At 37.3% G+C, this 26,657-nt stretch overlaps 1 protein-coding gene across 1 annotated transcript; it reads right to left on the bottom strand.

Moving 5' to 3' along the window:
• Positions 1–1,984: 1,984 nt before the first annotated feature.
• Positions 1,985–26,307, bottom strand: LOC106919346 (disintegrin and metalloproteinase domain-containing protein 10-like). The gene is made up of 16 exons (XM_014989625.2): positions 26,033–26,307; positions 20,015–20,165; positions 17,063–17,181; positions 16,787–16,945; positions 16,149–16,249; positions 13,999–14,148; positions 12,353–12,445; positions 12,084–12,267; positions 10,781–10,944; positions 10,520–10,703; positions 9,149–9,299; positions 8,140–8,323; positions 7,918–8,026; positions 6,576–6,796; positions 6,373–6,499; positions 1,985–5,799 (listed from the first exon to the last, which is right to left on the bottom strand). The coding sequence occupies exons 1-16, from the start codon at positions 26,097–26,099 to the stop codon at positions 5,618–5,620; spliced, it is 2,346 nt and encodes a 781-aa protein (XP_014845111.2). The 5' UTR covers positions 26,100–26,307; the 3' UTR covers positions 1,985–5,617.
• Between the last annotated feature and the right edge of the window lie 350 nt (positions 26,308–26,657).

The following is a 26,657-nucleotide window of genomic DNA, read 5'->3' as shown; positions in this document are numbered from 1 at the left end:
TCGGAGTTGGGTCACTTCAGGCTGCAGTGTGGACACAGGCTAGTTTGAAGAAGCACCGACAAACAACTAAGAATTATCACAACCATTTAACAAGAAGAAATTTAATTTTGCTAAATCTTTGGTTTAAAAACATAATCAGATTATAAAATCATTGCTTTGCTGTTCTAGGAATTATTGGACTGAAACTGTTGCTTTGGTTGCTTATTCACACTGACGTAGCTTCCAGTAACTGCAGCAGAACATCAATATCGATGATCAATAATACACCACTCTTTGCTGCACGTGCATTCTTGCAAAATCTTTCCTGCACTCATCCCATTTGTTACATAACTAAACACACTCAGAAAGCAAAGTTAATGAAAAATACATGTAATAGAGCGTTTCAGAAATGCACTGAAACAAGCAACCATGGAGCTAAAAGAAACAAATTACAAAACCAAACTAAAAATCAGTAAGTAAATTTATATAACACTTTACGTTTTCTGCTGCAAAGCGTCCAACAAAACATTTTTATTAAAGTAAGAGCTCCCTCTTCTGTCCATGTCTATGTACTGCACCCAGTGGGGTGAACAAGGTTAGTATCACAAACAAAAAAGATGAAAAGAAGTGAGAAGAACATCAATCAACGAGCCAAAACTTAAGTTTTCCGATTGTTTCACACATTTTTATGAAACTATAGCTACTTGAAGCTTAATTAACTGAAGGATAATGTATGAAATATTTGGCGGAGGTGAGTTACAACCTTAATAACAGTTAAACATCAGTTAATATGATCTATTAACCAACACTGTTATTATTCAGAGTTTCATTTTCTGTTTTTACAAGTGTTGCATGACTCCCATATTTTATAGCCAGTATGAATTATTGATTCAGCTGCAGTGAACTGTAGTGAGGGTTGGACGGCTGCGCCAGGAGTTTCAGGGTTTAAAACTAACTGAATAAAAGGTTTAATGTGTCCAGAAAACCTAATGAAAATAACATCACACTGCAAAAACACAAAAGCTTATTTTGTCTAGTTTCTAGGGCATTCTTGAAATTAGACAAAAGTAACTCATAAGTAACTTAAAAAATAAAATACAGCTTCTTTAGAGACAATAATTCCTTAATATTGATGAAAAAAGATTTGTTTCACTGGCAGATTATTTAATTTACAACAAGACTATTTTCTCATGTTAAAAGTGAAATAATCTGCCACGGGAACCAAAACTTTTTTTTATTAATATTGTTTTAAGGAAATAGTTATTGATTAACTATTTACTTAAAACAAGCTTCTCTCTTGCTGAAAAGATACTTGTAAGTTAGTTTTGTCTTAATTCAAATGTACTAAGATATTTGCACCAGAAATAAAATGTATTTTATAAGGGAAAGTAGAAGTACTTTTTCATAAATTATGAAGTTATAATATGGGGAAAAAATGTCAGGTCTCCCTGACAGATTATTTTACTTATAACTAGTACTTTTTCATCAATATTAAATAATTATTCAATCTAAAAAAGCTCATATTTCTTGTTAAAATAATTACATGTAAGTTAGTTTTGTCTTATTTCATGTGTATGAGGATATTTTGCACTAGAAATTAAAATTTGGTAAGATTTTATGTTTTTGCATTTGTAGGATTTCTGACTCAGATTAATTTGATAAGAACCTTATGTAGTAACTTTGCTGCTTACAATTTATATTAATTAAATAAAAGTACAATTAGAAGTCTGGTAAGGGATTTGTAGAGGTTGCAGAAAAAATTTAAGTCAACCATTATCAAAAAGTGGAAGGCGTTTAAAAAAATAAAAATTTCCAGGTAAGTTTATTCTGAAAGCAGACTGCAAGATGCTAAAAAATCTCCAGATATTAAAATATTTAAATATTGCACAAGTTTAGCTTTCGATAAGTGCAAGGATGATTTAATTGTTCCATGTAAATAAGGAGAATAAAATTCACATAATCTTAATTGTGACCTTAAAAATCCAAAGAGTGCACACACATTGCAGACAGTAAACAGAGGTCTATTTTATTTTGAATGAGTCTTTTAATTAATGCATTTCAAGTACTCCAAAAATTACATCTCTTTGCACAATACAATTTCAAATTTTTATTTTCTTTTTTTTAGTAAAAATGTTCAAAGTGAACAAAAATTTCGAATACTGTATAAAACACAGTGAACATTAAAATCAGACAGTAGTTTTTACGCTTTAATCATGTGTTCTTACGGCCTACATCACCTACGACATTTCAACTCAATTTGGACATTTTCAGTGCACGTTTATCTAAAAACTTTTACCAAGACTACGAAATTAAAAAGAAAGTAAATTTACAGGCATTTTTATTTTAAACGTCTGCTCGTCAACCCGAACCATGCCACAGGATAAGAAAATGGAAAAAAAAAAAAAAAAAATCAGAATGGGAATGTAACATTATCACTGAATAGTTTTTTCCTCCGTTGATGACAGTGGTAAAAAGCATAAGCAAATTCCAGTTCTACTTGCACAAAGAAGAACATAAATAAATTAGGAGAGAGGAAACTTTGTCACATATGAACATTTTTAACAAGTTACTCTGAATTTAGAAAAAAAAGAAATAGATGTATCAAAATGTACTTTTCATTTTCAAATTAAATGCTAACTTTTTTGTTATTTTATTTTATTTTTTTTCCTCCAAGTACTGTACAAGTTTACAGGTAAATTCTTCTGGCCTGACAGGTGAGATGAGAGTTTAAAAAGAGAGCTCCATTTTGCTCCAACCGCCAAGCTATCGAATTCATCCGCCTCGCTGCAGAAAACGACGCGTTAGTCGTTTACGTCGACCGCTCCCCTACAGAGCTCACTGCGACGAGGACGAAAAGAGTCGCACTAGATTTCATTAGTGTTGCATGCATTTAAAAATAAAACGTGTGCTATGAAATACAAAATCTGGGATGCGTCTTCTTGTAGAGGCATTCATGATATTTTACACTTAAGCAACATTATTGGGGATGATCCCCATGGAAAAAGAAATATTAATAAAAAAAGGAGTACATGCATTTTCAATTCCTTATTTTCAGTCAGATTTTGTTCTGCTCTCGCTCAAAATTCACCTCAAATTCACACACAAAAAGAAAAAGGACGCAGACAGAAAAAGAAATTTTAAAGTATCTTTTGTCATGTCTCTAGTGCAAATATCTTAAAACACTTGGAAAAAAAAGACAAAAAAACCTAACTTATAAATAGCTTTTCAGTTGTTTAAAGTCTAATTCTTTAATATTGATTTAGAAAAAAGGTGCAAAAGATCCACTGGTAGATTTTTTTCACACTGCAAAATCACAAAATCTCACCAAGTATTTTTAGTCTATCTTACTATTCTCAAAATGTGACAAAACTAACTTACAAGTAACTTTTTAGCTTGTTTTAAGTAAATAATTCCTTATTTTTGATGAAAAAGTTCTAGTTCCAGTGGCAGATTATTTCACTTATAACAAGACATTTTTCCCATGTTATAAGTTACGGTAATTTATCTGCCAGTGGAACTAAAAATGAAGGAATTACTCACTTAAAACAAGCCTATATCTTTCTAAAAAAAAGTTGCTTTTAAATTAGTTTAACTTCTTTCAAGTGTACTAAAGATATTTGCGCTAGAAACTAACCCAAAATAACTTGGTCAGATTTTGTGTTTTTGCAGTGTATGAGAAGACTCTGTGGAACTACATTTTTATGAATATTAAGCAATTATTAACTTAAAACAAGCTCCTATATCTTGATAAAAAATATTTTAAGTTAGTGTTGTCTTGTTTAAAGTGCGATAAGATATTTGCATTACAGTTGAGCCAAAAAAATGTAGTTAAATGTTGGTTTTGCAGTGTGTTACAGCGATCAGATTTAATGTTGCTTATGCAAACATCTTCTGTACCTCCTTTACTGGGACCTGAACTCCCTGCTTTGTTTTCTGCTTGCAAATTCATTTTTTCTCTCTGCCTGATGACAGTTGCAGCCAATAAAATGGCGGCGAGACTCTGAACGCAACATGTTCACCCAACAGACGGAGGTGCTGCCAGTCAGAGTCTCTGCAAACTGTTGAGGAGAGAAAAAAACTGAGATTGCAGGTTTTACTAGTATTTTAGTGAAACTATTAGGAAAAGAAATTTCTGCCAGAGGCATTTACTCTGACATGTAAGGTTGGGTTTTGTGCGAGAGCAGAAAAAACATCTACTGGAGAAAATAAGGAATTTCAGTCAATTTAAACATGTATTCTCTTACGAGTAAAAAAAAAAAAAAAGTAATGATTGCATCACCAGGTACAGTTCTTGTCATCTAATAAATAAAATTCACAAAAAGGGTTCGTTTTGCAAACACCTGAGGTCAAACCAATCACACTTCCTCCCTGCTGCCGTCTCAGTGGATTTCTACGGTAAACATCCTGCACCGGTGAGCTCTTTAGGGGATCAGGAAGTAGCTTTTCCATTAGATTAGTAGTGAACGCACTGAGGAGAACGTTAGTGAACAACACTGCTGCATTACACTTCTCTTTCCTGCGTTACACAGCCGTCAAAATAAAAGTAGTGAATTACAGATATTACAGACCTTTGTCAATTCAAAGCCACATGTAATAAATGTGTCTGCATGCCCACAAGGAAAAGTTCTTAGATTTGCTATCTGAGGAATAATAGAATGACTTAATCTTACTTTTTTTTTTAGTCATTTTTAAAAATTTATTTCCACACTCATGTAAACTAACATGACTCATTCCTAGACTCCTAGCCTTCGTTTCCCGTGTCACTCTTCATGATCAAATAGTGTTGTGATCCTTCATATTTGTTCCCATGACGCTACATCTCCTTACACAACATGAGCAAAAAAAATAAAACGAAACGTAAAAACAGGGATATGATGCCCTTGTTGTTCATAATCTTGTAATCAAATAAGTGAATGCGATCCAACTCAAGAGCGTCAAATCCTCAACGTTCCTTCATTTATGCGTTAAGAATCCTGAGAGCACTAACCGAAAAGAAAAAGAAAAGAGACGTAGTGAAGAATTACACATTTACAGTAGAAGAAATAGTTTGTTTTCACTTATGATACACTAAATATTTACAGTCACATGCAGAAGATTATCTGCATGAGGAGACCAGAGCCTGTCTCTTTTGCTGCTCGACATGAAAAATCAGAAATAAAAAGTGCCACAAATTCCCACTGAGTTTCTCTCATTCCTGGTCAGGATGATGAGGGGGGAAAAGAAACAAAAAGAAGAAGAAGAAGGACAGGAAGAAGAAGAAGCACAGAACGATTCACCGGCAGTCACTCGAAGATCGCAACAGAAAGAAAAACACATCACAGGATGTACTAACGCTACACATGATTCCTTATCTCTTCTTGGCACTCCTTGGAATGAAAAGAAAAACGAAAAGAGAGATGGAAAACGATGCACTGGAGATGGCTGATGGTCGAGTCCACTCCGCAAAGAGCCGGCTGAGTTGTTAGACAAAGTTTTTACTCTTCTTCCGCGTAGAGCGCGTTGTCTGCAGATCGGAGGATATGACGACGACAAACAACCGTGTCAGGCTTTTCTTTGGATGGAGTGACGCTTTTGTTTCCCACTGTAGGCACGAGGAGGAGCCAAGGCATTGGGGGTTGCAAGGAGGGGCAGCGGGGTCTCAGCGTCTCATCTGGCCCATCTGATAGTTTTCTCTGGGCTGACGGTGGTGCCTCTGGGGCTGCGCCTGCCGCTGCGGCTGGCCCCGGGCTTGTCGCTGGCCGCCGTGGGCGTGGGGGTGCTGCGACTGGTGCTGCACCTGAGAGCTGGCGTGCTGCTGCGCTCGTCGCCTCTTCAACGTGCCTGGAGACAAAGCAAAACGGAGGGTCGGCTCGCTTTTCAGGAGTTTTCAAGGTGAGAAGAGAAAGTGGGCCTTCTATCGCCTGAAGAACATTTCCAGGATTAGAGGACCCAATGAAATCTAGAGAAACTGATCCAGGTGTTTAACTTTAGTCACACTGATCACAGTAAAAAAAAAGACTCAATCTAATCCAGAACGCTGCTGCTGGAGTTCTGACTAAAACCAGGAAGGTAGAGCGCATAAACCCAATTCTAACAACTTAAACTGAAAAAACGAGAGATCATGTTACTCTATATAGGTAAATGTTTGAGTAAAATGAACATTGTTTTTTTATTCTATGACTTGTCTCTGAAATATTTATTTGTGGTCAAAATAAGGAAAAAAGTGCAGAGCTTTCAGATGTCAAGCAATGCAAAAAAACGAGTTCATGTTCCTTTAGAAACAACAATACTAATGCTTTAACTCAGGAAGAGTTCAGAAATCAACATTTGGTGGAAAAACCGCAGGTTTTCAGTGTTGGTGCAGTGGGCTCTTCATTTTTTCCAGAGCTGTGTGTAGAAAGCTTAGGAACTGACCTGGCAGTGGTTTGGGCGGAGGCAGCTTGGGGTTACTGCTGGGCGTGTGAACGCTGCAGATCTTGATGAAACCCGCCATGAGCATGATGAGAGCGATGCCCATCAGCAGCACGGCCCACCAGTGAGCCTGCAGGAGGGATCATCACGAAACCTTTTAACCTTAACCTTAAAACCAAGAAACGTCCAGCGGATTCGGTACGCACCACAATCCACTCTGCGATGTTCTCGTAGAGTTCTGGGTTGAAGATGGCCTTCTTTAGCCGGGCGAGCGGCCCGTCCGCGTCCACCAGCCGGCACTTCATGAACACGTCGCAGTAACCTTTGAAATCGTTGCAGGGCGATCCCGCTGGCAGGGTGGTGACCTTCTTATTGAAGAACCGAGCCAGGCGCTCCGACCCCGTGCTGCTGCAGGTGTTGGGGTTCACTGCAGAAACGGATCAGTTTCTCATTTGCATTGTGTCGACCAAGACAAAAACATAAAACTCTACCCGGCTTGGCTGCTGCCCACTTAAATTCTCCCCTGCAAAGATCTTTTCACTGCAACATTTTTCTCTTGCATGTGTTTGAACGGAGAAATAGATGCAAAGCATTCAGAGCGATGGAATCGGCTCCAGTCCGAACTAAAGATGTTGGGTCACATTTCATTGGAGCGGTTCTTAAAAAAACGTGCAATGTGATTCTATTAAACAGTGTCAGTCCTTTTAAACTGTTATGTAATTTGTTTTAACCCTTATCAGCTGAAATGTGTCACAGACGACACATTTTTACAAGCCAACTTTGCGAAACCTGAAAGTTTCCATCGGTTTCTGAAAGGGAGTCGTTTTGCTCTCCAGCGAATATCAGGTTATTACGGTAATTTCACTCCAGGGAGCAGGTTTTACTTCAGTTTACTCTTAGTAGACAACAAATTGTAAATAACTGCTAGATATTGATAGTATAAACGGGGAAAACTATTTACTCACAGGACTTTTAAAGAACTTTGTACAAATAAAATAAGCAAAAATATCCAGTCGAAGATTTGAAACTGAAGTTTGAGGTCTAAGTTTGTACAGTAACCCCAAAAACACAACATCTTACCAAGCAGTGTTGGTCTATTTTCTAGTGCAAATATCTTAGTTCACTTGAAATAAGAGAAAATTAACTCATAAGTAACTTTTCAGCAAGATGTAGGAGCTTGTTTTAAGTCAATAATTCCTGACTATTGATGGAAAAATTCTCGTTCCTTTGGTAGATTAATTCACTTTCAACAAGACATTTTGTTATAAGTGAATTAATCTACCAGTGGAACATTAATATTAAGGAATTACTGACTTGAAACAAGCTCCTACATCTTGGTGAAAAGTCACTTGTAAGCTCGTTTTGCCTTATTTCAAGTGAACTTAAAACATTTGCACTAGAAATGAGACCAAAAATACTTGGTAGGATTTGCAGTGTTTAAATTAGTTTTACTTTTGTGTTACTGATTCTCCTCTTGAAAATGAGATCTGGATCTTGAATGGGTTTTGTCTGGTTAAATAAAGTTAAAAAACAGATAAAGCCGCTCACTCTTCTCCATGCAGCACACGTGGCAGAGCTCGGTCTCGTCCTTGCCATCTTGGCTGGCGCAGGTGCACGCCTCGAGCCCGTACTTCTCGCAGATGGAGCCGGAGCAGCCCTGCGGGGGAGGAGCACGAGGACAGGCGACATCAGACACCGACTAGTGTGAGAATAGCGTTGCCACAGCAACCAGCTCTGCCGGCGCCAGGTGCGAAACGTTCGGGCGCTCACCCCGTTGAGGCAGACTTGAGTTTCGCCGTGGCAGGCGGTGAAGTTGGCCTTGGGCTCCGAGGTCGGGCACTGGGCGCTTCCGCCGCTGCACATGCCCTGGTGAGCGCACTCGGACTCTTCCCTGCACTTCTCGTTGCGACCCTTGTAGCTGCACTCAGGAGTGCAACAAGGACCCTGACTCGGGCTGATGGGAAACGAGCAAAGAGCCGAGTCAAAAACGAGTCAGGCGTGAGTCGATTGATCCTCCTCATGCGGAACGAAATGTCAAAAACCCTTAAAAATATCTAAGAAAATACCTGAAGCTGTAACAATTGTCGATTGATGGTTTATTAGATCAAAATTAGCTCTAATCAATTAACAAATAACATCGGCTTAGACCAGCGTTTTAGTGTTGTTTTTCCGCCATCCAGCAGAGGGCGCCACTGGTCAAACTTCAGCAGAAACAGTTGATACAGAAACAAAATGGCGGGAAAGATCAAGTCAAATTAGACCAGAGGTTCGCAAACTGAGGGCGCGCCCCCTAGGGGGCAAGACGTTGAGCAGCATCAACTTCTTATTCAAAAATTACTCATGTGCTACAAAGATGAGGATAATATGACAGAAAAGCCGAGGCAGTAAAATAACAGAAAAAAAGCCAATAAGTAAGGTTGACTTTGAGGTTTGCCATGAGTTAAACTTTCCTTCAAGAGGAACCATATAACATATTTTGTTGTTTTGGTCTTATTTTTCTATTCAGCAACCAAAGAGGTTCCTGTTTTGTTCCACTTTATAAATGTCTAAATTTAACAATTTTATGCTCATTTAGTCTATTTAATACAAAATAATATCAAAAGTTAATAATTAATCACTCAGAGAATTGCTGCAGCTAAAACTAAGTATTGTTTTGGTTTATTATTCATATTATCAGCTTTTGGTCGTAAATGTGCTACATAAATAAACTTTGACTCTAACCATTAGTCGAGCGATAAGATAAACAGACTTTAGATCAACTTACTGTTTGATTTCTTACCTGCAGACTTTGTTGGGCTTTAATTTGCACTTCTTGTTGTCGGGCTGGTTGGCGTCGTAGCAGCACAGGTCTCTGCACTGGTCGCTGTAGCCGCAGTCGCACTCCTCTCCGGGCTCCACCAGGCCGTTCCCACAGATCGGCTGGCCAGATTCTGAGCCAAAGAAAACGCAAAGCTAAACGCCACAAAACTGGAAGCTAGAGGAAATCAAATACCGCCAAAAGAAAACACAAAATAAAATGTTCAACAAATCCTTCAGGAGTAAAATGTCAAGAAATCCATCAATATTGTTGATAAATAATGAATGTAATAGTGCGGATAGGTTTTGTTGCTACTGCATTCATTTATCAATTCAAATGCATTCATTTTGTTCTTTTTATAATTTATTTTTTCAGCGTGGAAAGATTGTACAATAAATAACCAGAGTTGGGAAGCAACTAGCTGGATTTAGTCGCTTGAGTGTCTTTTTTTGGGGGAAAAAAATTACTTTTAGGAGTGTAGTTTTTTTTTTTTAACTACGCTGTACTTTTTACTTGAGTAATTTTATTGTTAAAGGCATTTTGCTTACTTCTACTTAAGCAAAATGCCTGGATGAAGGGTTAACCCTAACCCTAACCCACTGAATAAAAAAACAAACATGTTTTAACCAAAATTCACCAAAAACAGACACACACACACCTGCAGTTTTTGTTAAAAGTTTCATAAGTTTTTATAATTGGAAGAAACTGATTTAGAAAAAAATTCTCATTCCTGAATTTGTTATTTTTAGGGGGGATTTGGAAAATATATATCAGGCTTATTAATGCAAAACATTTATGGACAGAATCTGAAGTGAGACCCATTCCAGAAAACAAAACAGTTAAGGAATTGTGATCAAGTTCAGGGCAGAACTTTGCCAAAATCTGGTGTAAATCAATTTTTTAATAAAGTAAACCAAGTGAGATCGCTTGTTGCAGTTATTCAGGCCTGAAGAAAGAACACTTTAGGTAAATAATTGAGGCCAAAATTAATAGCATTAATGCTGTATGAATTATGTTAAAAATCAAGGTTTAATTTCTGTAGGTAGCCATTTTAAAGCTGTGCCAAATATACCATCTGCATACAAAAGAAAAACAACAAAGGTAGTTGTTCAGCCTGCCAAATGTTGTCAGATAAAAATAATACCATGCCAAAGCCAAGATTGGGTTATGGAGCTAGAGCCGCTCTGCAGGATCACCTCCAGCTGCCATATTTTATTTTCTAATGAAGACTTTTGGATGACTCTGCTCTCCGCTGCAGGGAGCAGCTGAACAAGAACGATTACAGGGTTTGAATTTCTGATTCCTCAACAAGAGAAGTTCAAATGCGGGCCAACGCGAAGCAGTAAAACCCACCAACGAAACAGTTCCCTCTCTTCTTCTCCAGAACCTGGCTGATGTTGCGGATGCTGCAGTAGGAGAACTTATTGTTGTTGAGCTTGTCTCCCGACGTGGCTCGCGCATACATGATGTAATTGCCCTTCTCCTTCTTGTCTTGGCTTTTGGATTCTCCTGGGGTGCACTCGGCTCCGGAGTCATGCTACGAGTGAAAGCGGAAAACCTGAGGTTGGACGAGCGTATGCCACGCGTTACATGTGCAACGTGCAAGTAACATACCGGGGAGCCAAAGTTGTGTCCTACTTCATGTGCAAAAGTGATATGAGAGACTTTTGGAGGTACGTGGGAGGCATAATTCTGTACCGTGATTATACCAGTGTTGAGAGACTTCCTTTTTCCGTCGGAGTACAGCTTGCTTTTTTCACAGATTCCCCCAGAGCTCCCTGCAAAGAGGAAAGAGAAGTTCAGAAAGATGTTTGCACCTCAAAGAGACCAAGAATGGTTGATTCTATAATTGAGTCAAATGTAAAATCCAGTCTTATTAAAAAATGTTTTAATTAAAACATGCAAAACTAGAATTTCAAAGGAAAATAACCGTTTTTGAAGTGAAAAGTTGCATTAAGTTAAACTCAATTTATCACAGTAGCATGACTAACAAGGTTATAAAAATATATTTTTTTACATATTTCTTGTAACTATGTCAGTATGAGACAGAGTCTGTTTAAAAAATGTTTTAAAAAAAAATCAAGGTCCTGCCTTCTCCCAGTGCCAACTAGAAACAATCAATCATAGCCAGGAGGTGGGTCTTAGCGCTGTCAATCATCCTCTGTGTGGTGCTGCTCATACCCCTTCCGCTTCCCCTCCTGCTCTCTGCTATGCTGCAGCTGGCAGAGCCTGTCATGAATGCTCAGGCTAGTTAGCATTGACTGAATGCTAACTAGCATTCAATTAGCCTGAAAGCTAACTAGCAAACGTTTATCTGGCAGCAAATAAACGGTTTTCCTGGAATCCCAAGTTGTTTCTCAGCCATTAGCACATTTAATGACGAGTACATGAAGATGATTAACAGCGTTAAGACCCGCCCTTGGCTCTGATTGGTTAGTTTTGGTCGGGAGTGTTGCATTTCTTCAAATTGCAACAGTAGCTCAGGAATACGGAAGAGGATTAGGGCCAATGGAAAAAATAAGAATAAAAAATTCTGACTTTAACCTCAGAATATTGAGAATAAAGTCAGAATTCTGAGATTAAAGCCAGAACTGTTTTATTTATTTATTTTTTTTCAGTGGCCCTAATCCTCTTCCTTACAGGAAGGAGGTGGAGGAGATTAATCTTTTCCCAAATTATCCGTCTAATATTGTACTGTCATAACATGTTGACAGTTTTAACATATTTGTTTGTTTTTTTACATATTTGTTAAAACTCCAAGGCATTTTCATTTATTTGTGAATTTTTGAAGCTGCAGTTATAATTTGCAAGTCAAAATTTTAATGCACTCTGAAGTGAAATTGTCCTTTTATAAAAACAATTTTTGCCAGTGTAGAATAATAATAAATCCAAAAGCTGCTAAGGAATATTCCAGCACCTGAGGGGGCTCCCACCCAGGCCAGTCCCAACACGCCATCATCAAAATCCCTGTCTGTGAAAACGTAAGCCAGGCAGTAATCGTCGTGGTTCTGCTCCGAGTTCAGCTCCAGAAACTTCTCCACGCCGATGTTGGCGAAGCGGAACGGGTTGGATCGGTCTCTCTCGTCGTTGGTCGTGTTTATCTAGACGGGAGGAGGCGAGCGGGTTCAGAGGGGGAGACGAAAACTGAAACTTCAGAGTCACACAGGGTCTGTTGGTGTAACTCACCCTGATCCGTTTCACCATGAAGCTGATGTTACGAATGCCCATGAAGTCTGTGCCCTGGTAGATCGCATCAATGGCTTTGACATGGCTGGAAATCTGCCAACACAGGATTTCCTTTAAATTCACTTTCCCCAGAGGAAAATTCAAGCACTTTTCAAACGTTTCCAGCACCACACTTTCCAGATAAAAACAGTACAAATGAAATTTCAAAAAGACCATTTCAATTATCTATCACATATAATTTATTAACATTATTAATACCATCTTGTAAGAGTATTTTACATTTTACAGCAGCGACAAGTAAGATATAATACAATTTTATGTTTTGAAATGTCTTTCTCACACTTTATACATCCGACTGGTCTAAGAACTAAAATCTTAGAAAACACTAATTTAACAAATACAATCCTGCAATTTTAATAATGCTGTTTAATGTTTAAAACATAAGCCAACTTTTATTTCAGTGACATTATTAATTAGTCAGTAAGCCATTAGGAATAAGAAATATTCATTACACTGAGCATGTTAAGGTAAATGGCCTTCCTGCTCAAAAGATAACATACACACAGAGATTTACGAAAAAGTTTTCTGACATTTAACAAATAGAAATAATTTTGGTGATTCTAACCTAAAACATTTAGTCTGATTTAACTTTAGAGAGTGAGATTAAAAAATGTTTGTGTCTGTTTATTTGGTGTATGAAACTAAATGTTTCTCAAATTTAGACTTTTAATTAACAATATATTGCACTTTACTACAAAACTATGCAGTGTGAATATGAATAACTTTCAAGGACTTTATACAAAAATAAAGCACTTTCCAAACCTTGAAAATCTGATTGAAATGTAAGCATTTTCAAGGATTTCAAGCACCTACATGAAAAGTTTCAGGTTTCTGGAGATACTTCAGAGCGAATGAAGGTACGGCAAGACATCACGTCAAATATTCTCTTGTTTTGCAAAGCCTTTCTGAACCTAATAACCAAGCTAAAATTGCCACCAGGGATGCAATATTTCCTTGGACAGAAAACAGGAGGTTAGTGAAGCGCCACCTGGTGGAGTTTATCCAGGTCAATGATAAGTTCAGCTTTTAACTGAGAAGTTATGTATAAATTTATGTTTTGCATTAAATTAAAGTGAATTAGCTCAAATAAGTACAGCTTATGTTTTTTTTTTGTTATTTTCCAGGGATTTCAGATTTCACTTAAACATAATTTGTGCTTTATAATAAATGTGTAAAAATTACCAGGAGGAACAGGTTTTTTGTTTTTGTTGTTAATTCCTTTTAAACATATCAATTATACAAAACTTAATTGATTTGACTAGACCGAAATCAAACTGAACAGGTCAGAGGTTTTTAACTTGGAAGGATCTGGAATTGATACTTTTTTCTGTATGAAGCTTATTTTAATGCCATAGAAATAAATCATTTATTTCAGGTAGAAACCTGGTTGGTGCCAATGTAAAAGAGAAAACACTTAAAAAGACAATTTCTCCAAAAAAACTCATTAAAGTAATGCTGTAAATTGTTTGTATTTTAATAGATTTTTCAATTTTACAGCCACAACTTCAAGTATTTTGACTCTGTTTACATGCTGCCAGAGTTTCCAATGTTTAGGTACTTTGTATTGCTGTCGCTGTGTGCCTTACCTGAGCTATGACAGCTTCTCTGGTCTTATAGTATTTGAAGAAAAGATGGTCGGTCTGAATAAAGAGCTGGCAGGTGTTTTTCTCCACCTGGGCCATCCTCTTCTTCCTCAGCAACACGGGGCTTTCAGACTCCGCTTCGGTGTGGAGATCCTGACGTGAGGAGCACACGAGTCTTAGAGAGCTAAATAAAACATATTTATAGCTTTTCCATCCTAACAGTGAGTAAATAAGTAATGGGAAGTATTTTTAGAGTTTCCCCCTTAAGCCACAGCATGTTCATAAATCAGATTTTAGCTAAGAGATGGATAAGATGAAATAAAACCACAATCAAAGCAAAATAACTCCAGAAAATACAGATGCATTTCAGTGAATTAGAAATTTAATTCACAAAGTGAAACTCATAATATTTAGGTTCATTACACAAAAAGAGAAATATTTCTTAATTTTGCTGATTAAGGCTTGCAGGAATGACAGCTCTAATTTACTTTTAGTTTCTCTACCAAAGTCGTTTCTCGGTCAAAACTATGAATGCACAAATACACTTTATGTTTTGCTGCTATCAACATCTGAGGACTAGAATCGGAAGGAAAAACAGCTGAATTCACTTAAAACGTTTCTTCTTTTAAACACAGACATAAATGTACTGAATTAGAAATTTGCATGGTAACTCTGCACCAGTACAGCTTAAATACACCCACAGCTTCACAAGCTACCAGTTAAACATGTAAAACAAGTTCAATTTGTTCAGTCAGAGCAATTAGGAGAATAAAAGGCGATGTAAAATAAATAATAAAGACACTAGACAAAAACAATAAGCGCTCATCTATCAGGGGGAACGTCTGCGTCTTATCTAGGCTGTGTTTATATGCAGAGTTTTGGGGAAATTGTATTTAGCCAATTTAACAGAACAGAGATGGATCCAACACTTTAAAATGACAAACTCAACTTTTGATGAGCTGTGCGATGCTGCGACAGCTCTGTAGGAGATCCAAGGAGAAGCCGGTGGCTACAAATAAACACGTTGCTGCTGCTGCTTCAGACAAACTGCTGGAAATGGCTTGATGCAAAAGAAGAGTTTGTGAAATACACAAATTATGATACGGTTGAAAACCTACCTCATTCTAAAGAAAAAAAAATTAGTTTTTAATTGGAAAACATGAGGTTTTCTTTCTAAATTAGCATGTTTTAATTAAAGCCAATTTTATGGCCAATGGAAACGCAGCTGGTGCAAACCATGATAACATTCCTGTATGAAAATGTTTTTCTTTAACAGATCTAACGGGAAAAGACATTTAAAATATCTTTCATGAATTTATACATCACTTTTTTGAATTGAATTATTTGAATATTATTTTTATAATATGCTAATTTACAGAGACACTTCTGTGTGTTAACTATTTATATGAGCACTCTGTGTGCACAGTTTAATTTGGTTAATGGTGATTTTCCAGGGAGCAACAAACAATAACTTCATTCAGTTACGATTACAATCAAATACAACCACAAGAGCAGCTGGTAGGAGGGATTGTGAAATATTATTCAGCTCCTTTGGTCATTAATAATTAGAAATATTATTGAGTTGTTTTAGAAAATCATTTAAATAGTAGCTTCTAATTAATAAAAACTGCATTCATGTTTAAAATGGACTTAAATGTTTACGTGTCTAACTTGCTTTTTTATTATTACTCATTTCTTTCACTTTGCCATATGTTTTGCGTGTTCGTTCGTGTGTGTGTCAATTATTTTTCTTTATTTTTTTGCATCAACCTAGCTGCAGATGAAAATTAGCCCTTGTGGCTAAATCTGTCGTATTTACATGCTTGTTTTAATTTACTTTGTGTTGATTAATATGGACCTTCCCTTATGAAATAAATTTAAATTCATGAGAAGCTGCTTCACTTAAGCGTAAAGATGTTTCACTGCCAGTATTGCAGCTTTGGCCAGACACCAGATTTTCTAATGGTTCCATTTAGTTGAAATGGAAAAAACTTTTTTTTTTCCCCAACTATCTGCCAAAGCAAAACCTGCCAAGTATTAAGAATCAATATTTTTGCAATGAACCCAAACCAGAAAGGCATTTAAGTACTTACTCACGCCATAAAACTACTGCATGTCACGTGTTTTCCTGATTTATTTTATTTTATTTTCACCTTGCGTGGCTCCTCTGCAGCGGAAACCTGATACTTCTTCATCCTCTCGAACACGGAGCTGTCAGCGCAGCCTCCCTCTGGGCCGTACTTGTGCGGATAGTCTGAGTGACAGAGGCAGAGACACAAACACTGTTTGGATTATAAAGACAATGTTAGCTACTTAACCCCCTGAGTCACTCTATTCCTGGTGCTATTCATGATCAGCTAATGGATGTACTTATACGCCACTTGATACGCCTCGCTTCAGTGTGTGAGTCGCTACTTTCCCGTCGCACTCATTAGCGATTCCTCTCGCAAATCTGTTTAATTTGCCCCACAGCAACTTGCTATGTGTTCGCAGATGATTTGAAATTAAAGGCTGCTGCTGTAGTGAAGTGTGCTTGGTGCTCACTATTAGTACCAACATTGTGTGGAGAGCATAAATAAGCCAGAGAGAAGGATTGTGTTATTCAGCTAATGAGCACCCCGGGTATCTCTGCTCCCATGGGGGGCAATCACACCAGTCAGCCTTCATCTGCTCAGCTGCCCTAACCTTGCACTTTCCCTGTTACGCATTTCCATGAAACAAATTACGCATTAGATTCGAGGAAGTGATGCTGTCGATTGAATGTGAGCAGGTGAAGAGTGTAAGGACTTACGTATGTCATCTTCGTGGTAGATGACTGAGTGAAACGGCACGTCTTTGCCTTCCAGGTATCTCTCCACTGGTTCCACGTAGTACGTGCCGTGGTAGCTCTGGATGAAGCCCTCAAACTTACCGTCCACAACGGAGCCGTGAGTCAGGGTGCCTTTCTCACCTGGTAAATCAAATCATGGCACTTTATACTCAGACTCACACGGGACTGGATGCTAAGTTATCACAGCATGTCAAACAAAAAAAATCACTGAAATATTAATGTGTAAACACGGGTTACCGTAAATTTCTCCAGTGTAGATATGAGAGGTATCGTATGGAATCTCTTCTCCTGAAACTTCTATTTTCAGATCTGGAGGAAATAAGGTTGTATCTCTTTTCATCCGTAAATTGAAATGCCTGAAATGACACGAGGAGATCGTCACAAAACTGCCTGCACTTATTCATCAATTCACTGATTCATCACTTGGATTAGCTCTATTATACCTCTATGAACATGTCAGGACACCATATATTGAAATATGGTCTATACAGAACATGTTCTTTACAGTTTTTGCACTAAATCATTTGTAGAGAATGAGATTTTAGTCTGCTCAGTTCTGCCTATTGCTAGCTGTTTTAGAGTGTCTTGTCACTTTAAATCCAAACAAGCTGCTGCTGCTGGCCATGCCCCTCAACTCAGCGTTTACACACGCCGTGAAAATGGCTGCAAACAGATGGGATATTATACAACCGTATGTCTTTGAAAAGCAGAAGTGGAGCCTCCTGCACAACCAGCAAGAATCCAGCAAGTGGTTTCTGAATGGTAAGTCAATAACAAAACGCTTGTCTTTTCCAGGAGCTATTGTACAGCAAATACACCGGTAACACCAGCTGACCAAACATGTTGGAGCTCAGCTTGAGTTGCTAGGTAACGGGCTGGACTCAGCTGGGGTTGCTAGGTAACAGTGTAATACCTTTCGATTGTGACTCAATAGGGAGGTTTTTGAAATGGCTCATTTTCCAAACACCAAAAAAATGACTGGTGGTGTTTTTTTAAAAGCACTCGAGACCCAAATGAAAGTACAAAAATGTGCAAAAATAATTCCCCTTTAAAATTTTCATGGATAAGATAATGCCATGATGCAAAGCCAAATTTCTTTTAAGTTGTTTTGCAGCATTTTCATAACAACTTATGTTGACATAGATACTTGATTGTGCTATAAAATGGAAAATACATAATACTCTCCCCCTCCCTTTAAGAATGCAATAACAAGTGTTTTAACAATAATGAGAAAACTTATCACACCAAGTTTAAACAAAAAACTGATCACATTATAGGTTGTTTTACATTTTTAGGTAATATGATGAAACTAGGATCAAAAGACTAAATTGGGGAATAAATGTTGAACTGAAAGTAACACAGCTCAACAGAAACAATCTCAACATGCATTGAAGCTGCTGTAATGTCTCAATGTCAGATCTTATTTGAAAAACAGATGATTTTCACACACATGAACTGTGGTTTCTGTTTCATACTCCACTCAATTGGCCTGTGTTTTCTTCTGACATTGAGGCTGGGATTACACAAGTGAGTCTGAGTGCAATCAACAACAAAAAAGAACTGCGCACACACACACAGACACACACACACACACCCACCACTCAAACAGTCAGAGAGCCCAACCCACTGCTTTTGCTGTAAACAAACCCCTAATTTCCACAACAAACGTTTTGCATCACATCCTGCAAGCACTACTCAGAAAACACTCGAATCTAGAAAACAGAATCAGATTGTTGGGTTGAAAAATATAGGTATGAATCAGAACTGAAGAAAACAAAATGTATCTTATAGTCTTTTTAAATAAAAAAAAATCTATTTGTGTGTTTGCTGTTGCATAGTTTTATATTTTGGTTATTCTCTTCCTTATTTAAGCAGTATCAGGATTTATGAACATCAAGTCCTGTTACATCCAGGATGATAAACAGTCCTTGCCAAGTTTCAAGGCAGATGGTGGTGACTTTGTGATGGAGTTTAGACGCCATCCAGCACCGCCACCTCCTCCTCAAAATAGGGACAAACTATATGCATCTTCCCATCTGTGAAATTAGTATTTATTTTAGATCTTAATGCATCTGCCTCCGCAATCACCTCCTGGATGTGCAATAAAAACGCTTACGCTTAATCTGAAGCCCCAATAATATAAAGATACTATCACATATGGGGAAAAGGCAGCAGATGTGCACAACTTAGACGATTAAAACCTCAAATGCTTCTTCTTATCTGGCATTTAACCAACTAATGAATCATCCAAAAAAAAAAACACAAAAAACAACTGAAGATTTAGATTTAAAACTCATATGCACTTCACACTGCAAAAACACAAAATATTACCATGTTTGGTTTAGTTTCTAGTGCAAATCTTAATACACCTGAAATAAGGCAAAACTAACATAAGTTTTCAGTAAGATATAGAAGCTTGTTTAAAATTAAGTAATTTATGAAAAATCCACTGTCATGTAAAAAAATGTCTTCTCACTGTAAAAAATTTTACCAAGTATTTTTAGTCTAGTTTCTAGTGCAAATATCTTATTACACTTTAAATAAACCAAAATGAATGTACAAGTATCTCTTCAGCAAGAAATAGAAGCTTGTCCTTTAATATTAGTTAAAAAAGTACCAGTTCCATTAGCAGATAAATTTACTTATAACAAGACATTTTCCCAATGTTATAAAGAAATAATCTGCCAGTGGAACAGGTAATTCTTCACCAATTTTAAGGAATTATTTACTTAAAACAAGCTTCTATATCTTGCTGATAACTTAGTTTTAAATTACTTTTGTCTTAATTCATGTTTACTAAGATAACTGCACTAGAAATAAAAGTAAAATACTTGCTAAGATTGTGTGTTTTTGCTTTGCTAGAGCTTTTCCATCAATATCAAGGAACAAATTACTTAAAACAAGCTCCTTTATCTTGCTGAAAAGTTATTTGTAAGTTAGTACACTTGAAATAAGACAAAATTAAGATATTTGTAATAATAACTAAACCAAAAATACTTGGTAAGATTTTGGTTTGTTTGCAGTGCAGATCTAAAATGTCCCCTGTAAACAGGAACAAATGCAAAAAAAAACAAGGTTTAATCTTAAAGCAAATCCCTTCTCCTAAACCCTTAACCAACAACAATACGTACACAAGGGATTAGTTTGCAAACAAATAACACATGAGGTCACAAATAAATGTCAACCAACCTTCCGTGGGCATGAAAATCTAAATGAAGGAACTTGTCTTCATGAGAAATTGCCCTCTTGGCCCGCTGATGCTTGCTGTGAATGAGCTCTGTGTCGTAGGACAGGCCTTCATAATGATGGATGTATTTGTTCAGAGGGTTCCTATAGTGTCCTGCAGGGAGAAACCAGACAGACAGACACACGTTAGGATGGATAACCGCAATCATCTCCACCAGTGTCAAGAACTGTTTCATAATTTAGACCAAAGTTTATGTCAATAACTGCAGAATCACACAGGACGTTGGGTACATCATGTTTTCCTCACAGAAAGATTTATTTCTATTTCTGTCGGTTAATAAATACATTTTCATTTAAGTTATATACATATATAACTGCTCATTACTCATAGGCTGCATGGGGCACTGAGTAATAAATCACAATAGACAAAAAAGAAAATCTCTGACAATAATTTTAAAAACTGATAATATTTACAGTCAGACTTGACAGACTGGAAGCTAAAGGCAACTACAGAATAGGAAGATATGCTAAAAAATGACTGATACTGATGTTAATGACATTTTGTGTATCCCTCTCAAGATTTGTCATTTTATTTAAAAGTTGCCTGATCTCAAAGGGAGAATCAAAAACCTAATCAATGGAAATAAGATTTAATCTACTTTAACCACAAATAAAAAGTCACACACGAGATTTTCATCAACTTCATGGTTTACCAACTGAACTGATTTGTAGCGGTTTAGTTGCCAAGGCAGTGAGTCCTTTAGAGCACGCGTCAAACTCGAGGCTCATGGGCCAAATCCAGCCCGTCATAACCGTTTATGTGGCCCGCTGGATTCTAAGTAAGTGAGTAAACTTTATTTATATAGCACCTTTCACAGACATGAAAAGTCATAAAGTGCTTTACAACATAAACTACACACTAAGTGTGCTGAAACATTAATTTATCAATCAAATCAATGCAGTTTCTAATCTGTTATATCAATCCCTCCAGTTTATTGAGAATTATAATGGAAATTTATGCAAAATCAACAAATCGTCACACTTTTTGGTGCTAATTTGTAGATTTTTTTAATATAAATTGTCAAAAACTTTCTTACTTGTGCTAAACAGCTGCCTCAGCCTTAATTGAGGTCACATTTAAAAAGTCACATTTACCATAATAAATAAACGCAAATATCTCAAATATTTCCAAACTAATACCAAAAACACTTTGATTATTATTGCAAAAAAAAAGAGAAAAAAAATCACAAAAAGTATCAAAGAATCCTGGACAGAGTGAGAATATGTTCAATAATATTATCTAATTTTAAGAATGTATTGATATTTTAACAGTTTGTAATCAGGTTTTATCAATACATTCTGGTACAAGCGGGCCTTTAAAACGAAAATGAGTTTGATTCCCCTGGTTTACAGCATTCAACACCAGAAGAAAAAGAGCAAAAACCAAAACTGAAAGTTGAGCTGAAGTATAAAAGGAGCCTTGTCTTGCTGTGGGACAGCTGGAAGTTTGTTTTCTCAGGACGGCACTTTAGACTCAACACTGAAAAACCAAACTCCAGTGAGAAACATCATCAATGGCAAAAATATTGGGGTTTTGTTACTTTTGCTTCGGTTTGCACTTTGAAAACAGAGTATATAGAAGTTTGTACTGTTCAGGTTTAAGGTTTAATAACATTCTGGACTGGGTGCAGTGAGTTATCTTGCACTACAATAGCCAATAGCGAATACACACACAGCAATAAGTGCAAACAGCATCACTTACTGCTGGGAAAACCTAATCTCCTGCAGTAAAATTGATCCTACTTTGACTTTCCACAAGTGTAGGGCATCTCTGTAGACAAATCTCATCCCCTTGTGATCAAAAACAGAGGACCATGAAAACTGCCAAGCGCTGACCTTTAAATGCTCAAGATACCAGTCAGCTGGCATCTGCAGAAATAAACTGCAATCCAGACAACATACAAATATCACCATTACTTGACATGTATTGACTGATCACAACTGTTTTAGTCTAACGTATTAATCTACCTTGAACATGCCAAGATAGGTCTATAGGCTTTAAAAAAACATGTTCATTAAACTTGTTTGCAGATGATTTTGGTCTACTCAGTTCTGCCTTTTTTGAGCTCCTTCATTATAAGTTATTTCAGGGCCTCTTTCACTTTAAAACCAAGGAAGCTGCTGCTGGCCACACACCCCCAACTCAACGTTTACACTCGCACGTGAAAATACCTGAAACCAATGCACAACTATACAAATGCACGTCTTTGAAAAGCAGAGGTAGAGCCTTCTTTTCAACCAAGAAGTGGTTTCTGGATGGCAAGTCAACAAAACACTTGTCTTTTCCAGCAGCCATTGTATAGCAAATACAGCAATAAAACCACCTGATCAAACGTGCTGGGGCTCAGACGTGCTGGGCTTCCCTGTGGTTGTTAGGTAACAGTGAAATGCCACTCAACAATCAAGAGGTTTTTTGATATGGCTTGTTTTCCAGACACCAAAAAACCCTAATTTATTGCCAAAATGTTGGGATTTTTAATTGCTTGGGCTGCTTTAAGAAGCAGTTAAGACCCAAATGAAGTACAAAATATGAATTTCGCCCCTGTGGATGAATGGTCACAGCATTTTGGCTAAATGTTGTATAAGCAGTACAGTTCTGAATGTGTTGGGGATGATCCAGTGACAGATACTTGGAGCACAGGATTAAAATGATGGAAATCTACAGAAGCTCTATATGATCTGTATTTTAAGGCTGAGCTAAATCTATTAAAATCAAGTAAGTGTCAGCTTTAGAGCTACACTCATCTGCAGAAGCGGCAGAATTATTTCACCACCAGAGGAGTGGGAGGAGGAGGATATGAAGGCAAGTGTTTCTCATGCATATCCGCCCATTTCACATTTAAAAGCAGACAGAAGTCAATCCACAGCAACAAAAATGTGTTCGAATGGAAAAAAAAAAAAAAGCTGGAAGATTTCTTTATTTGTTGCTAATAAAAAAGAAGCAAACCAATGGATTATATAAACTAGGCAGCTTTCCCACTCCAGTTCCAAATGACACTACTTTCATTAAACAGACAATATGTAATTAGAGCTGTCTGGCAGGTAATTAAGCCTGACTAAAGAACTATAATTTACTGTAAATAAAAGACTGTGTAACAGAGACAAATAAATGCTCCAGATTTCAGCCTCTTCACTGTTCATAAGCTGTATCAAATATTTAAGTGGTAACATTGAATTTTTCATTGAGGTGACTGTGAGAAGTGAAGAATGCTTGGAATTACCTCATTCGCTAAGTCTCTCAAAAATGCCAGAAAAGTAAAATAATGAAACAAAGACCACCTATTTAGAGAAATCACCAGATTTTGATAAAAGAGCAAGTGAAAGTTGTGACATTTTAAATGATGGTTGGGTCCCAAATAGCTGTAAAATGATTTAGTTGTTTTATTTAAGATTTATAAAAAACGAATAACTAATGCTATTCTTTGTTAATGATTAACAACAGCAACTTTTCAGAGAGGAAAAAGTTTCCTGAACTCATTTTTGACTTTATTATTTGGCGAAAAGCTTGGTAAAAAAAAAAAAAAAAAATCCAGTGCTGCATTTGTCCCTGTAAAGCAACAATGCTCAAAGTACATTTTCTTTTGTGAAATATTAAGCTTGAAACTCATTTTTGCCGGTGCATTTCTCCTTGCAGTTTTGAATGAATGAAAAACAAATCCTTCGTAACAAGAACTCTGATAATTTCGCCTGAAGACAAGCAAATAAAAGTTTGACAATAATTTACTCACAGAGCCAATACTCTTGTCTTAAACCTTAAAATAAAATATTTCATATTAACACCATTTCGATCATATCGATTTTGACTAGCCCACTTTATTGTTTTTAGCCACTCAGAGACAGACTTGCCGGGTTGTTTCAGATCAATGTCCCTTTTGCATAATGTGCACTTGAGCTTTAAAATCCCTAAATGATGGTGAGACATTTACTTTTATGATTTACTGGAAGAGAGCAGAATCCAGTAAAGATAATTAAACATGGTTTTCTGGAATGCTGTTAGTTTTACATTGGATATCATCAGACGCATACCTTTCAAAAAGTTTCACTTCAGTTTTGTCAGTGCAAAGAATAATTTCCCAAAAGCCTTGGGAATAATCAAGATTTGTTTTATCAAACTGGAGAAGAACTTTGTGCTCTTTTCGGTCACTCTAATGGATACAATTTGACTGAGGTTAGCAGGACTTGAGACATTACTGCAACATTTTATTTGTGACTAATAAATCATGCAATAGCAATATTTTTGCTTAACATTGTGAGATCAGTGGTAAATAAATACACCTTTTCCTGCATTCCCTTGTTCTCAAACAACAGACTAAATGTTACGTTGGCAAGCAAAGTGGGAGTAAATTACACTTAGAATATGTCAGACAACTGTTACTACAGTCCAAACAGTGCTTTGCTATATTGAAAACTTCTGGGGCGATATATTTGTGGATTGTATTGGCGATCTCCTGCAGCAGAGATGAAGCGCTCCAGAACAAATTCTGGTTAACGTCACCACCACTGCATCATGTTTTCTTCATTTCTGGCTCTCACTTTATGGAAGCGTTTAACTGTCAGCGCTAGGAAATAAATACAGGAGCACAATCTTGTTAAAATGAGAACTTTTATCTTTTACACCTCATTGAAATTGAAATGTAGATATGTTCTTGGTTAAATGGGAACGGTCGTAACAGCAAAAGGGCAGCACTTCTTGGCAGTGTCGTCTGGAAGAAAGGGTGAGAAGTAAGAAGTATTTCTGGTAAATGTCCAGGATTTGTACAATTTGAACTTCTTTTTCAGTCATTCACACACTGATTGTGCCAAACAATTGGCACCACTGCGCCCTCTGACCACCACCAACAAGAGAAAAGGCAGGTGAAGTGTCTTGCCAAAGAACAGAATGACTGAGACGGATGAAAATGGGATTCAAACCAGCAACCCGCAAGTCACAGGACAAATCTCTACCTCCGGAGCCGCTGTTGACTTCTCATTTTATATGGTTAAAACATGAATGTTTCTCATATGTGAATTTATTTCCTAACTTGGGCAGCCATCAATCATTCTTTTGTGATTTATGGCCATTTCCAAAGCTGGAGACACAAAGTCTTAGAAATGGCTTTGTTGTCCCTTTACAGATCTTTAATTACAAGACTATGATGTCTGACAGGTTCCTATCCTGGGCAGACAGTAATTAGCCCTGTTTGTGGCTACATAAGTACAACTCAGCTTTCCAAAAATGTGGTTATTCACAATAAATATAGGACTTAATAAATAAAGTCTCCATCTTACAGCATTTTATGTTTACCCTGGTTATATCTTCGCTGCTTTGAAATAAGTAAATATGACAAAAAAGGAGGCAGATGCTGTTTCACAGCCCTGTACGTTGTTAATGTTTACAAAATAGCTCCTAACAATCTCCATGAGCAATTACATTGGCAATACCGCACTGATTCTTGTATTTATGTTACATTACAGTAATGTCTGCATGAAGTAACATTTACCAAACAGTATAAGAGAAAATAAGCTTGGAAGCCTCGGGTTTTGACAAAAACAGCTAACGTTAGCGGCTAACTGGAAGGTTAGCATCGAGCTAACGGTCCGTTAACCCAGTCGGCTTCTCCATCTTCTCATAACAATGGCTGTCGGCTCCATTCGCACGATAACAACAGAACCCGGGCCGAAGCCGACGATATACAAAAATAAAACAGTGACAACACAACAGAAACAACTGTGCGTTGTCGGTTTACAGCAACAAACTGCGTAAATCCCCGTCGGCTTTGACGCAACGCATCTTTTGTTAGCTTGAAGTGAGAAAAGGGTGCAGTCCTGTTCACAACAAGCAGGCCCCGATGATCCCTCTGTTAGCTAGCGGGCTATCGGGATTTCTGCTCCCCCTCAGCCGCCGCCGCCGCTGCTACAGCTACTGCTACGCGTATTCCTCCCACCCCTGCGAAAATTTCTCCCCCAAAATGCCCCACTCACCTTGGGTGTAGTTTAGCAAGTAAACGAAGAGGAAAACTTTGAGTGGAAGCGGAGGTGACAAATCCATTGTTAGAGCATTGATACCTATTTCACTTTATTGTCCTATTTAGATAGGCGCAGACGCCCTGTGTGTTTATTGCAGCTTCCTCTCATCGCCTCCTCTCTCCAGCTCCAGCGTCGTGCCGTCACACGCAGGGCAGCTGGGATCCCTTCCCCCAAAAGCGGTCATGATCCGAGGCTGAATGCATTTCAGCACACACAAGATGCAGCTCTTACTGTTAAACGGGATAAATCCACCATTACAGGGAATTTACGTCAAAGTTACCATTTCTGCTGTCGCATTATGTTGCATGCGCAGAGATGGGTAAAGTACCTAAAGACTGTACTCAAGTAAGAGAAGCGCTGCTTCAACAGATTTTTACTCAAGTAAAAGTAAAAGCCCCTGAAAATTACTCAAGTAAGAGTAAAAAAGTATTTCCCAAAAAGGTGACTAACTGATCCAAACATTAAAAATGTAATATTTAAAAATTACATCAGATGGACCACAATGTAAAGTTAAGTGGACATTTTGTTAAGAACAAAAATGACAAATATCCACATAAATAAAACATAACAAAATCAAGCA

Source organism: Poecilia mexicana, unplaced genomic scaffold (assembly GCF_051168715.1).
Source record: "Poecilia mexicana isolate PSO_F unplaced genomic scaffold, ASM5116871v1 scaffold_6, whole genome shotgun sequence".
Classification (NCBI taxonomy): Eukaryota; Metazoa; Chordata; class Actinopteri; order Cyprinodontiformes; family Poeciliidae; genus Poecilia; species Poecilia mexicana.
The sequence above is the reverse complement of the archived record's forward strand: the minus strand, read 5'-3'. Positions and strand labels throughout refer to the sequence as shown.